At 38.6% G+C, this 13864-nt stretch overlaps 1 protein-coding gene and 1 long non-coding RNA gene across 3 annotated transcripts in view; one reads left to right on the top strand and one right to left on the bottom strand.

Moving 5' to 3' along the window:
• The window catches only part of SHCBP1L (SHC binding and spindle associated 1 like), a 55680-nt gene extending 49256 nt beyond the window's left edge, over positions 1-6424 (bottom strand). The window contains exons 1-3 of the mRNA XM_082401740.1: positions 4071-6424; positions 3348-3767; positions 1664-1813 (exon numbers count right to left, since the gene is read on the bottom strand). Coding sequence (XP_082257866.1) covers positions 1664-1813; positions 3348-3767; positions 4071-4118 — 618 coding nt within the window. The 5' untranslated portion in view covers positions 4119-6424. The remainder of the gene's footprint in view (positions 1-1663; positions 1814-3347; positions 3768-4070) is intronic.
• Positions 3703-13864, top strand: part of LOC309633498 — a 36274-nt gene continuing 26112 nt past the window's right edge. The window contains exons 1-2 of one of the 2 annotated variants that reach the window (XR_014247572.1): positions 3703-3825; positions 9409-9570. This is a non-coding gene — a long non-coding RNA (uncharacterized lncRNA). Of the gene's footprint in view, positions 3826-8845; positions 9571-13864 lie in introns of those variants that run through there. The other variant, XR_014247573.1, reaches the window with a different exon arrangement.

Below are 13864 nucleotides of genomic sequence, written 5' to 3'. Positions count from 1 at the left end.
GTAAAATAACAAATTTATATTAAGCCACCAAATTTGTGGTAATTTGTTGCAGCAGCCATAGAAAACCTAATATAGCATCTAAAGCTAAAGCCAGAGATTGAGGTCCATAGGAATAAATTATTGTGACTTCAGAACAAGGAGCATTATATAGCACTGTTGATATTTCAATCCAAGTAAGACTAAAGAAGTAGAGGCAGACAAAACCACCAAATCTGAATTGTGCAGCACAATCTTAAGAGGTCCCAAGAGCTAGTCTCAATGCCTTGTAATGCAAAGAATTAGAATCTGCCAATACATTATTCTGCTTTTCTTCTGTTCTTGCTTTTCTTCCCACCTTTCTAATGTTTAAAGGACCTTAGCATTTCCTAGAGGATTTTAAAGCAATCTAATTATGTGTAATCTTGTTTGTTATTTTTGGAATAGGGAAGAGAGCAAATATATTGCATGTAAAATCTTAGAACTTGACAGAATTTTTGGATAACCTAATCCAGTGAGTTTCCATGTAACTTTAGGGATCTTGAAAAGTTTTATGGAATGTAGGGGCTATCATGTGATGTTGAGAGAGAAGCCAAGCAATTGCTATGATACCATCCCTCATTTCAATCAGAAATGTTCCACTTTAATATGTTGTATATGTGGGACTCCCTCATAAAACTTGACTGAAAAAGCCCAAACTTATACTGTTAAAAAAAATTTTTAAGATACTATAGAGTCCACCTCCTCTTATTTTATCCACATGAAAAAAGTCCAAAGAAGTTATGAAAGTTCTAGGCAAAATCTACTCAAAATCTGAAGTTGGTCAAACCTCAAAGAACCACTAAAAATAGAGTATTATTAGAAAATTAATCCCAAGACTTTCATATTCTTTTGTAGCATCTATGACTGAAAATATGCCATCCTTTACTGTAAAAATACCACTAATTTACTTTTCCATATAACACAGAATTGAACTGTTTTCAGGCAGTGTGCAATGTAATGAGTTTCAAAGACAAATTTTTCCTGTCACCGAAACCACAGATTTGAAATATCTATCTGAAACAGGGGTACCATTTGTGATTGTAAATATTGATTTCTATACAAGGATAATTAACCTTTAAGGGAATCGAATTTATGATGTCAAATATGCTACAATATTTAACGTATAGACCTATAAAAGCAAAATTGTATCAGCTGAAGGTTTGGAAGTGGATGTATTATACTAAAAGGGCACTTTTCACAGGAAAATATTTCAAATTTTACCAATAGTTTTCTGATCTATTTTTTTCTTTCCTAATGTAACTAAACCTCATAATTCAGATAAATGAAGATTAAAGAGAAATGACGGGGAAAAAAGGCCCAAGTTAATTAAAGCCTAAGTTACTAAATTTTAAGAAATGCACTTTAGTTATTTTTATGTTATTTGAGCAATTGAAACTAGGCTAATAAATATTATGTAATACTACTAGATTTGATTTAATGACAACTGTTTATAGGTAAATGGGTGCTAATATCCCTCCTTACCTTCTTTTTACACTATTAATTTGCTTAGAAACTTAAAATAGAAGTAAACTTTTGTCAACCTTTGTTTAAGTATCAAAGCCTCAAATTAATAAGGTTACATTTTGGTCTTAAAAAGAACTGATAATTTCACTCAAAGAACACGGATCAGGTGAAAATTATTTACCTCAACCAGTATACCAACAAAAGAAATAGAAGCTTCTTCATATTTCACAAAGAATAACTCAGGATTAGTTTTCCAGACTCCAAGCCATGTGCCTTTCAACTTCAATTTTTCTGACAGGTATTTACTCATAGCATCATCAGCATCTTCTGCCTAGCAAAAGAAAAAATAGATACATATAAATATATGAAATTATAGATTTATATATATTTTTACTGATTTCTATTTAAATATGAAACGAATATACCCTTAAATAATGAAAAACCTGGGAAATAATAGACTTTTAACTGAATCTATATTTAATGGAAAATAGAAACATTAAAAAATTAAAATAAATTTAAAAGAGATCTATTCATTCAATAGAGTAATTCAGAGACGAGACATCTACTTATGTTTTAAGTAATTTGTTTTATTAATCCACTGAGCAAAAAGTATACTGTTATTATACATATAAAAACATAGTTATTATCATGTTAAAAAACTTAGTAATGATTTTTTCTGAACTTTAAAGATTTATTGACTTTATTTAAAATTTATTCAGTACATAAAAATTTAAAATAGAAATCCACTCTATAAAACAAATGAGCATATTAAGCATTCAAGAAATATCTGCCCATTTGATTTTCTACATTTCAATTCAGCGACCTCAGGATGATAATCTAAACTATTTTGAAACTCAGTCATTAGACCCTGACTGATTAATGACACTGTGATTTATATAAATGTTTTTCAATTGCCTTTAAGAGGTCTAGCCTTCTCCAACCCTGAATATCAAATATAAGTTGGTCATTAAATACCATTCTAGTTTTATGGTAACAGTATTTTTAAATTTTTTCTTCTGATTATAAAATATGGTTAACCTACAGAAAATCTGCAAAGTACAGATAATATAAGGAAAACAAAAACCACCCCTAATCCTGACAGCCAGAATAACCATTGTTGATATTTTGGTGCATTGCCTTCCAGTCTTTTTTCTATGCATATATTCATCCATACATATGAAGCATATGTTTTGTCTTCTGATTTTTTTTCCTTAACATTATAGCATAAGCATATCTATAGTTTCTGAAAACATAATTTTTACAGCTGCATGATTTTCCATTACATGAAGCCACCACAAGTTCTTTACAGCCCCCATAGTTGGAAATTTAGTTTCTAGTTTTTAAATTTTATAAACATCGGTGCAATGAAATCCTTGTACACAAATTCTTCTGCTATAACTTAAAAAAAAAAACAGGTTAGAAAAAACAATATTTGCTCTATTCAGTGTTACCAGGTATGTATCTTCTTTACAAAACCTCATTCCACACCCTAGACTGATGGCTGGGAACCACCCTTAAAGTGTAAACGTTTTGAGTTATTGTAGTGTAAAAGTCAAGGCTAAGTAATCTTATCCTTATGCTTGGGCACAGATTGTTAACGAAAATACAAAGATGCACACCTGCGCACTGATAACCTCTCAGAAAACCAGAAAACACTGTGTGATCTGTTTGAAGGAAAATCGAATTGGAACTCCTTTAACAGGGCCTGGGAACCTCTCACAAGGTGGAAGCCCTGAAAGTGTGGAGTAAATTTACTTTTTGAAACGCAGGGTTTCTTTGTGCCCTCTGTACCCCCGTCAGCATAGGAGGAGGCCCCGAGTCCCTCGGTGCTGGATTCCCGTCCGTTTTCTTCTCCTTCTCCTCACCTTGCAACCCTGCAGCACCTCGTCGCAATACAGCGCCACCTTCTCCTCCCGCCACATCCCCCTCATGGCGGACACGCAGACTGGGGGCAGTGGCTGCGCCTTCCCGTCATCCTCCTCCGGCACTGAGAGAAGGGGCTCCTCTTCCTCCTCCTCGGGCCCCTGTCCCCGGCCCTCGGCCTGAGAGCCCGGCAGGAGCTGGAGCCGCCGCTGGGCCGCCTCCCGGCCGGCTTTCCCCTTCACGGGGCGAGGGGAGGCCACCACCGACCGCACGGCAGACGCGGCGCTCTTCAGGGTCCCCGCCTCCACCGAGTCCCCGGTGAGCGCGGAGACAGCCTTCTCGCCTCGCCGGCCGGGGCTGACGGTTCGGTCCGAGTCTTCAGGCACCGTGGCTCTGGATCCCGACGCCATCTCCTCAGCACTCTGCGGGCCAGCGGCAGCCGTTAGTCGCTTTTCCCTCCCGGATCGCGCGAGCCAATGGGTGAGCAACGAGCGCGGCGGCTCGAGGGGAGCCCGCCCGGAGGGAGTTGGGGGATGGGGTGGTGGGCGCGGGTCCGGGTGTCGCGGGTGGTTCTGGGGCTTGGAGGTGGGTAGGGATACTGTGGGGCGCGACGGGGCGGGGAGGGGGGGAAGGAAGGTTCTGGGCCAGCTCTTGGCGGGTGGGGGAGGGGCGCCACTAGATGATGCCCACTCCGCAGGCGCTGGCTCTAACGTCACCCTGCTCACCTCAGAACCATCCAGAGATAGAATTCTCTCCCCATGGAGGGTTTTCATAGGGTCCTCACACGTTTTCAGGGTGATTGTGCATCACCCTCCAGGTCCTCATGACCTAACGAATGTAGGTGGGACCTAACCCTCTACACACACGTGTCTGCACAAACACAGCCTGGAGGAAAATTTATTTTTATACTGGGTGATGACGGTAACTACAACTTTCTGGTTATTACTAGAGGAAACTCCAGTGTCAAATCCAACGACCTAGGTTTCCTCCAACATATTCACAGGGTTCCCCAAATAAAATTTCTTTTACATTTTAAGCAAGACACTTTCTGCCAAGAAGGATAGGTTAGTCTATTTTCATGCCCCTATTGTGTTGCTTAAAATTCTCACGTGAAAGATTATATTATGTAACTGTTAAACTGGACGCAAATTTCCAGCTGGGAGTAATGTGTGCAAACTATAAACACTTTCACAATAGAAGTCTGCTCAAGATAATACTTTGGAGAACAGAGACCATTCATTTCTGTGATTTTGCTATTGAATGTACGTTGAGCCAACTGGAATAACTTTTGTTTACAGTCTAGCTGTGAAATACTGTATTGGGGCTGACAGCTCCCACGGAGAGGAACACCATTGGGAAAACACCTGCCTGCCTTCCCCTGATCTGGAAGGACACTGTGTTAAACTTGGAGTTTATTTTGAGGAAAACATTAGTATTAATATCGTGTAACTATAGTTCAGGGAATAATTACAACATTCATCATGTTTAACTCTAAGTTTATTTCTTTTGTCAGAAGTCCTGGATTTTTTAAAAAAAACGATCCCACACTGTAGATTTTACTCACCAAAAGTAAAATCAGTTACACAAGCATCTCTTGAAAAAGTTTGTTTTGAATAAAATTTGGGTTTTTTATTCTTAGGTTCAGAATAATAGAGACCACTTGACTTAGTCAGAAGTTCGAAAATAACAACCTCCCACCAAAAAAAGAGAAAGAAAACAAATATTTGTTAGGAACCTGCTATGTGCCAGGCAATGCATAAATGCCAGGTCATAGAAATAAAAGACAAAATTCTTATCATCATAATCCTAGTGAAGGGTGCACGTAGGTGAATAGATGATTGTGTTTGGTAAGGACCATGATAAAAATATATATACATATATAAGTATACATATATATATGTATATACAAATATATGTATATATATATATTTTTTTCCACATTGTGAGAAAAAGGGACTTTTCTTCCCAGAAGTGATACTTAAGCTGAATCTTGATTATGAAAGAAATATCTGTTCCCTGAGCCAATTTTGCAGTACAGAAAAGCATAAGAAAGAAGAAAATTTAAATAACTTTTTCTTCTTATTGCAATGCCTGGCAATAACAGCTGCTAAATTTGGTAATATTTTCTTTCAGTATTGTTTCCTATCACATTATTACAAAGTTTTGGTCCTATTAACTTCATTTTGTTTTTTATTTAGTGTATCATAAGCATTTTCTTATCATTACAAATTATTTAAACACATCATTTTCAATAGCTACATACAATTTTTTTGTATGGATATAATTTCCTTAAACCTATACTTTCAGATATTTGGGTTACATTAATTTTTATAATAATAAATATGCCATTTTTAATATCTTTGTGCATAAATTTTTGAAAATTTCAGATCCCCTCCCACCACCCCCAGGGAAAAGCGGGATTCCTGAACCAATTTAAGGCTCTCAGTATTGCAAAATTGTTTCCCAAAAAGGATGCATTAATTTCTACTTCACTTAGCAGATAAGATTCCCAGATGGGCTGTTATGAAATAGAAGTAGACTATAGGCGCCCACGGCAGGGGTAGAATGGGGGATGGAGTAGGGTGAACATTCTAGGAAGAGAGAGTTGTTAATGGTTTTACAGAGGGGTAAAATAACTTGGCCTAACTAGGTTGGTATTGCTGGAATAGAGGGGACAAATTGAACAAAACCTCAGGTTGGAAAGACACACAAAAGCCATATCACAAAGGGTCACATATATGATGACTGTAAGGAGTTGAATTCTAACCATACTGATAAACTGTCCCTTATCCTACTTTATATTCCACTCTCTGATCCAGCACCCTCAGTATCCATTCCCATATAAACTTTCCCACCTCCTTCCATTACATATGGGCCACTCCTTCAGTGTCCTTGTCTTCCCTTAGCAGACCCAGTACTCCCCTGGCTGAGTTATGTTGTATCTTTTTTTTTTTTAATCACCCAAAAGATCTCCGATAAAATAAATTCTTAGGCAAAGAGATAGAATATGATTAAAGTACACACACACACACACACACACACACACATACACACACACACACACACACACACACACACACACACATCATAGAAAAAACAGTTAGGGACTTCCCTGGTGGTGCACTGGTTAAGAATCCGCCTGCCAATGCAGGGGACACGCGTTCGAGCCCTGGTCTGGGAAGATCCCATATGCCACGGAGCAACTAAGCCTGTGTGCTGCAACTACTGAGCCTGCGCTCTAGAGCCTGCGAGCCACAACTACTGAGCACACGTGCCAAAACTACTGAAGCCAGTGAGGCTAGAGCCCGTGCTCTGCAACAAGAGAAGCCACCACAATGAGAAGCAGACGCACCACAATGAAGAGTAGCCCCTGCTCGCCACAACTAGAGAAAGCCCACACGCAGCAATGAAGACCCAACGCAGCCAAAAATAAAAAAATAAAAATTAATTAATTAATTTTAAAAAAAAAACAGTTAATAGGAGTATACCTAGAGATGACCCAGATACTGGAATTAACATATAAAGTCTTTTTTTAAAATTTAATTTAATTTAATTTTTTTATACAGCAGGTTCTTATTAGTTATCTGTTTTATACATATTAGGGTATACATGTCAATCCCAATCTCCCAATTCATCCCACCACCACCCCCCACCCCCGCTTTCCCCCCTTGGTGTCCATACGTTTGTTCTCTACATCTGTGTCTCTATTTCTGCCTTGCAAACCAGTTCATCTATACCATTTTTCTAGATTCCACATATATGCATGAATATACGATACTTGTTTTTCTCTTTCTGACTTACTTCACTGTGTATGACATTCTCTAGGTCCACCCGCATCTCTACAAATGACCCAATTTCATGGCTGAGTAATAGTGCATTGTATATATGTACCACATCTTCTTTTTTTTTTTTTTTTTTTTTTTTTAAACATCTTTATTGAAGTATAATTGCCTTACAATAGTGTGTTAGCTTCTGCTTTATAACAAAGTGAATCAGTTATACATATACAATATGTTCCCATTTCTCTTCCCTCTTGCATCTCCCTCCCTCCCACCCTCCCCATCCCACCCCTCTAGGTGGTCACAAAGCACCGAGCTGATCTCCCTGTGCTATGCGGCTGCTTCCCACTAGCTATCTATTTTACATTTGGTAGTGTATATATGTCCATGACAATCTCTTACCCTGTCACATCTCACCCCACCCCCTCCCCATATCCTCAAGTCCATTCTCTAGTAGGTCTGTGTCTTTATTCCCGTCTTGCCACTAGGTTCTTCATGGCCTTTTTTTTTTTTTTTTTTTTCCTTAGATTCCGTATATATGTGTTAGCATACTGTATTTGTTTTTCTCTTTCTGACTTACTTCACTCTGTATGACAGACTCTAACTCCAGCCCTATTCCTGTAACGTTCCTACCACCTGTACCCTCTTTTTCCTTTACCTCTGGCATCAAGCAAATGACTGACCAAAATTTGTAAGAAATGTGATCTCATCAGTGTATGCCAAGCCTTTTGTCATACTGGGATCAGATGGTTGTCAGCCGACCCCTTAATGGTCTGTAAAGGCCACACTGATCCTTGGCTAGAATGTATCCCTAAGTTCATACCTGTCACTGAAAACATGAATAACCACACTCTTGGCAGCATACTATGTGCCTCTTCTGGATACACCTTTGTATGTGGTTACAAAGGAGAACCATGGGCTTATGAATATCTAGAAGCTGGCATATGACAGGACAATACCTTTGGGAATACCATAAATTTAGTTTCAAGTTTTTGTTAAAGAAAAAATCCAAGGAGAGACTTGGCAGCCCCTTTTTATACCCAATCTACTCTCCATTGATTACTGTTGCCAAAGGACTTGTTCCCTGGATTGGTGCAGTCCATAATGACCTGCTGATAAAGAATTTATCCCTAAGCATAGCTAAATTAGAAAATTCTACCGCTTGAGCCTTGGCTCAATGGCAATGATCCCTGGATTCCCTAACAAGGGTTACATTTAGATAATAGAATGGCACTCGATTATCTCCTTGCAGAACAGGTTGGTATCTGTGCCATAGCCAACACCTTCTGCTACACCCGAATCAACGCTTCTGGTGAAGTTGAATTAGAACTCAAAAAAATTAGAAAAATAGCACAAGACCTCTCTGGTCCAATATCCTCTGGTTCCCTATTGATGTTTTCAGCTGGTTTCCTTCAGGTACAGGCTCTTGGCTAACGTCAGGACTTCAAATTTTGCTCATTCTTTTATTACTGGAATTTTGCTATGGGTGCTTGATTTAAACTTCTTATGCTACTCCTCACTCTGTTCTCCTCCAAAACATCTATGAAAACCAAGATTATGGTTGCTCAACAGATTGAAATGATAGATAAGTCTTATTCACCTGAACCTTCATGTAACTTGATGAAATTCCCAGACAAGGAAACTGCCTAAGAATCACTTCTTAAACATCTCCCTGTTGCTCAAATGTGGCCTAACCCTTAAGGCCACACTCCTGGCCTTAAGATACTGACTCCTTGAAATAACCACGGAAGATTAAAAATTCCCCCCAATGTAGGACATGACTTTCTGGGACAGGTCCATCCCAGCAATGTGAGACAAAGCAAATCTGTAAGTTGATTAGCAATGTTTTAGAGAAAGATCTTGATCAAGAGGGGGAAATGTGAAATGTGAAATAAAATGAAGCCACTTATGTCGAGGGATTTTTTTAAATGGAGCCAGGAGACCATTAAGGAGGTGGATCTTATGCATGTCCTCACCTGGTGGATCCATGAACTCTTGAACCGGGCCAAACAACAAATACATTTGACCCTGAACAATGTTGGGGGTTAAGGGCACCAACTCCCACACAGTCAAAAATCCTTTAACTTTATAGTAGGCCCTCTGTCTCTACAGTTCTGCATCTGCAGATTTAACAAACCAATTAAAGTATTTGTAATGCAAAACTCCCTTCTTTGCCTTTAAAAGCCCCTGACGTTTACTCCCTAGTGGGACACCGAGTGGGTTGCCATTCTTTGCAATTTTTTGATCCCAAATAAATACTTTTTGCTTGATTATTGCCTCCTAGGTTAATTTAGGTCTACAGAGTCACCTTCCTTTCTTCCTAGTGATGACTCACCTGACTTTAGGCGAAAAGTTGGAACCAGAATTAAGAGGAACTGAGGGAGCTCATGCTGCAAAATATTGTCTTCCAAAAAGGAGAGAGGAAAACAATTCATTCATTTTACAGGTATGTATTGAACATCTACCTTATGTTGGCATGGTATTAGGTGCAGGGGATATAGCAAAATATTCAAAAATCTCTGAGCTTGCATTCTTGTTGGGGAGACAGACAACAAACATGATTTTTTAAAAGGAAGTAAAATTCCCAAGAGAAACAAAAACATACATCCTCACAAAAACTTATACATGAATGTTCATAGCAGCATTATTTACAATAGCCAAAAAGTGGAAAGAACCCAAATGTCCATTAGCTGATTCACAGAAAAGGAAAATGTGGTATGGCCATACAAAGGAATATTATTTGGCCACTGAAAGAAATGAAGTACTGATGCATGCTGCAACATGGAAGAACCTTGAAAACATGCTAAGTGGATAAAGTCAGTTACTAAGGTCCATATAACATATGATTCCATTTATATGAAATGCCCAGAACAGGCAAATCTATAGAGATAGAAAGTAAGTTAGTGGCTGCTTAGGAGTAGGGGCAGTGGGATGGTTTGAGGGGAAATGGGGACTGACTGCTAATGGGTTCAGGAGTTCGTTTGGGGACAGTGAGAATGTACTATAATTGATTGTTATGTTGGTTGTACAGCTCTGAAAATAATACTAAAAACCATTGAATTGTATGCTTTAAATGAATGAATTGCATGGTATGTGAATTATACCTCAATTTGAAAAAGTAAAATTTATAGTACATTCAGTGGTGGTAAGTACTATGGAGAATGTTAAAAAAATAAGGGGGATGGGCCGAGCGGGGATGGGGGAGTTTCGGAGGGTGGAGCTGGGATACAATTTTTATACAGAGTTGGGAGGGTAGTCACCCATTGGTGACTTTTGAGTAAAGATCTAAAGGAGGTCAGAGGAAAACCTTCGACTCTGACAGCTGCAAGGGAAGGAAAGTTTTTTCCATCACTCAGTCATTCCCAGAGGGCAATTCAGATATAAAGAACACTAGTAAATAAGGAGTAACTACAGTTATAAAGTTCTTAATATTGCTAGCATATTATTTTCACATTTTTCTACATGTTAAGCATTTAAATAAGGCCGGCATTGGTCAGAAAACACTAAGTGAGTGCATCTGAAGATTTAGGAATTTTAGAAGTTTTGTATGGTGGAGATTTGGTTTTTACTGTTTCGAAGGTGCACACAGTAGGATGCTGTAAAATGTAGCTGTATTTTTTTTCTTTTGGCTTTCTCAATTGAAAAAATAAATATTAATAAACACTGCAGTCAGCAATTTATTCCCAAATACTTTAATTTTTCTCTCTTAAAACACTGAATTTTCCCTCTTCCTTAACTCTTTGACGTTAACTTTGTAAACAAATACTCAACATTGGGACGATACAGGAAACGTTCTCCGGTTAGCATGTATCTCCTCATTTTGGCCAGAAGAGGACACTAGAGAGCTTTGGGGCTGCTTAATCCCAAAGGGCTGGGTGGAGCCTGAAGCATTCCTTTAGCCCCGCCAGCTCCAGCCCTGACTCAGAAGCAGGCTACACACCACTTTGCTGAAGGACAAGCTCAGACACATTTCTTTAAAGTCTAACACTTCTTTAACCTTAAGTGTGGTGTTCTGTGAAATCTTCAGACTTTGACAATATGTGCTTATCCCCTGATACTTGTTTTGTGTTCTGCTTTTGTTTTTAGCTCTTTTTGAGGTAAATACAGGATTTTAATTTCATTTTACATAAACCACAGAAAAGAAGCACCAAACATGTTTCAGGGCACATGCGTTCCACTAAAGAGAGGCAATACAGGATATGAACAATGCACAGCCTAAAACCGCTGACAATAGCTCCTCTCGTAAAAATCTGGTGGCCTAAACTTGCCTTGATACCCACCAGAAGTCTTACATTTCAGTCTTGACAGTAAAGGACACTAAGAATGACAATAGGTAATTAGCCTAAGTTTTGAAAAGTGCACAGATGTCTAATAGTAGAGCAAACATATTTAAAATTGATAGTGACCAATGTAAGATAGGCACTCTTAACCACTGTGGATTAAAGTAGAAATCGTTAAAGACTTTTAGGAAGGCAATTTGGCAAAACCTTTCAAAATTTTAAATGTGCTTAACTTCAACCCAGTAATTCCATCTTTAGAAATCAGTTCCCTGGGGCTTCCCTGGTGGCGCAGTGGTTGAGAATCTGCCTGCCAATGCAGGGGACACGGGTTCGAGCCCTGGTCTGGGAAGATCCCACATGCCGCGGAGCAACTAGGCCCGTGCACCACAACTACTGAGCCTGCGCGTCTGGAGCCTGTGCTCCGTAACAAGAGAGGCCGCGATAGTGAGAGGCCCGCGCACCGCGATGAAGAGTGGCCCCCGCTTGCCACAACTAGAGAAAGCCCTCGCACAGAAACGAAGACCCAACACAGCCAAAAATAAAATAAATAAATTAAAAAAAAAAAACAAATGTTTAAGTACAATTGGTGTCTTTAAAAAAAAAAAAATACCAAGATAGTTATTTTAAAAAAAAAGCAATCAGTTCCCTTGTATATGTGCACAAAGATGTTATATATAATAATTATAATAATGATAATAGTGTTTAGCGCTTACTATGTGCCAGACACAGTTGAAGAACTCTACATATGCTGAATAATTTAATTCTAAATTAATTAATTTAATTTAATTCTAAATTAATAATCCCACTTTATTAATGAGGAGACTGAGGCACAGAGAGGTTAAGTAACAGCTATGAAGTGGTGGAGCCAGGATTCAAATGCACGTAGCCTGAGTCCAAAGTTCATGCTCTTAACCACTATGCCGCACAGTACAGGGTATTTACCGTTGCACTGTTTACAATGGTGTAAAACTGGAAACAACCTGTGACTATTGCTGGTGGAATTGTTAAATAACTGATGATAACAACCATTTTATCAAAATAAATTCAGTTTAGATATGCTGACTCATAAAGAGCCCTAAAGATATATTATAGGGAAATGGAGGAAAGGGGGGAGAAGCAATTCTCAGAATAATAAACATAATATCCCATTTATGGGTTTTTAAATTACAAGTTTGTATTTGGACATATATAAAAGCATAGTAAAAGGATGGAAGGACCTACAGACATCAAACTATACTAGCTGTAGCCTTTGGGGAGGAGAGTGGTACTGGGGATGGGGGTGGTTGTAAAATGGAAATTTCATGTTTTACTCTATATAATTCTGTATTACTTAAATGTTTAAAAAAAAAAATAGGGCTTCCCTGGTGGCGCCCTGGTTAAGAATCCACCTGCCGATGCAGGGGACACGGGTTCAAGCCCTGGTCTGGGAAGATCCCACATGCCGCGGAGCAACTAAGCCCGTGCACCACAACTACTGAGCCTGCACCCTAGAGCCCGCAAACCACAACTACTGAGCCCGCGTGTCACAACTACTGAAGCCCACGCGCCTAGAGCCCATGCTCCACAACAAGAGAAGCCACTGCAATGAGAAGCCCACGCACCGCAAAGAAGAGTAAGCCCTGCTCGCCTCAACTAGAGAAAGCCTGCACACAGCAACGGAGACCCAATGCAGCTAAAAATAAATAAAATAAATAAATTTAAAAATATATATATATATATGTTTATGTACTACAGTAACACCCTTTCAAAGAAAGAAAATGATATAGTGTAAAAATAGAAGTGAATCTTAGCAAGCAGTCCAATCAACCCCTTCATATCACAAATGAGGAAACCGAGGTATTAAGAAGTAAAATGGAGTGTGTACTGTTATATGTACAATGGCTGAGCAAAGCTAGAGCCTGCCAGCCTGACTCCTGCCCCAGGGTTCTTTGTGTTACATCATTTTGTCTTTCCCTGGTAAAACTTTAGAAAACGAGTTATGTACCATTTTAATGTGATTTCACAGTTACACTTTATTTCAGAGATTCATAATTATGTGGCCTTTAAAAAGTTTTGGAAGGATATATAATGTCAGTCATTCAATCAACTAATATTTGTTAAATCAAGTAATTAGACATTACTAATTAGATGCTAATTGCTATATGCCAGGTACGGTGCTAGGCCCTGGAAATATAATGTTGATCCAAATAAACACAGTTGTTGCCCTCAAGAATTATGAGAAGATGTTTACCACATTACCATACATGAAGAAAAAATGTGAAGCTGTATATGCTGGAAGAAAATGCACAGAAATGTTAACAGCGTTATCTTAGGAGTTATGTGGTTCTTCACGTATTTCCATGTTTTCTTTTTCTTAAAAGTTTTCGATTTGCATGTATTTCTGTCACAATCGGAAAAATATACTTTAAAGAATCAAATAGTAACTCCTTGTCTAAGTTTTGAAACATATTGAATTATATG

The sequence above is a fragment of the Balaenoptera borealis genome, assembly GCF_965194805.1.
Source record: "Balaenoptera borealis genome assembly, chromosome: 1".
Taxonomy (NCBI): Eukaryota; Metazoa; Chordata; class Mammalia; order Artiodactyla; family Balaenopteridae; genus Balaenoptera; species Balaenoptera borealis.
The sequence above is the reverse complement of the archived record's forward strand: the minus strand, read 5'-3'. Positions and strand labels throughout refer to the sequence as shown.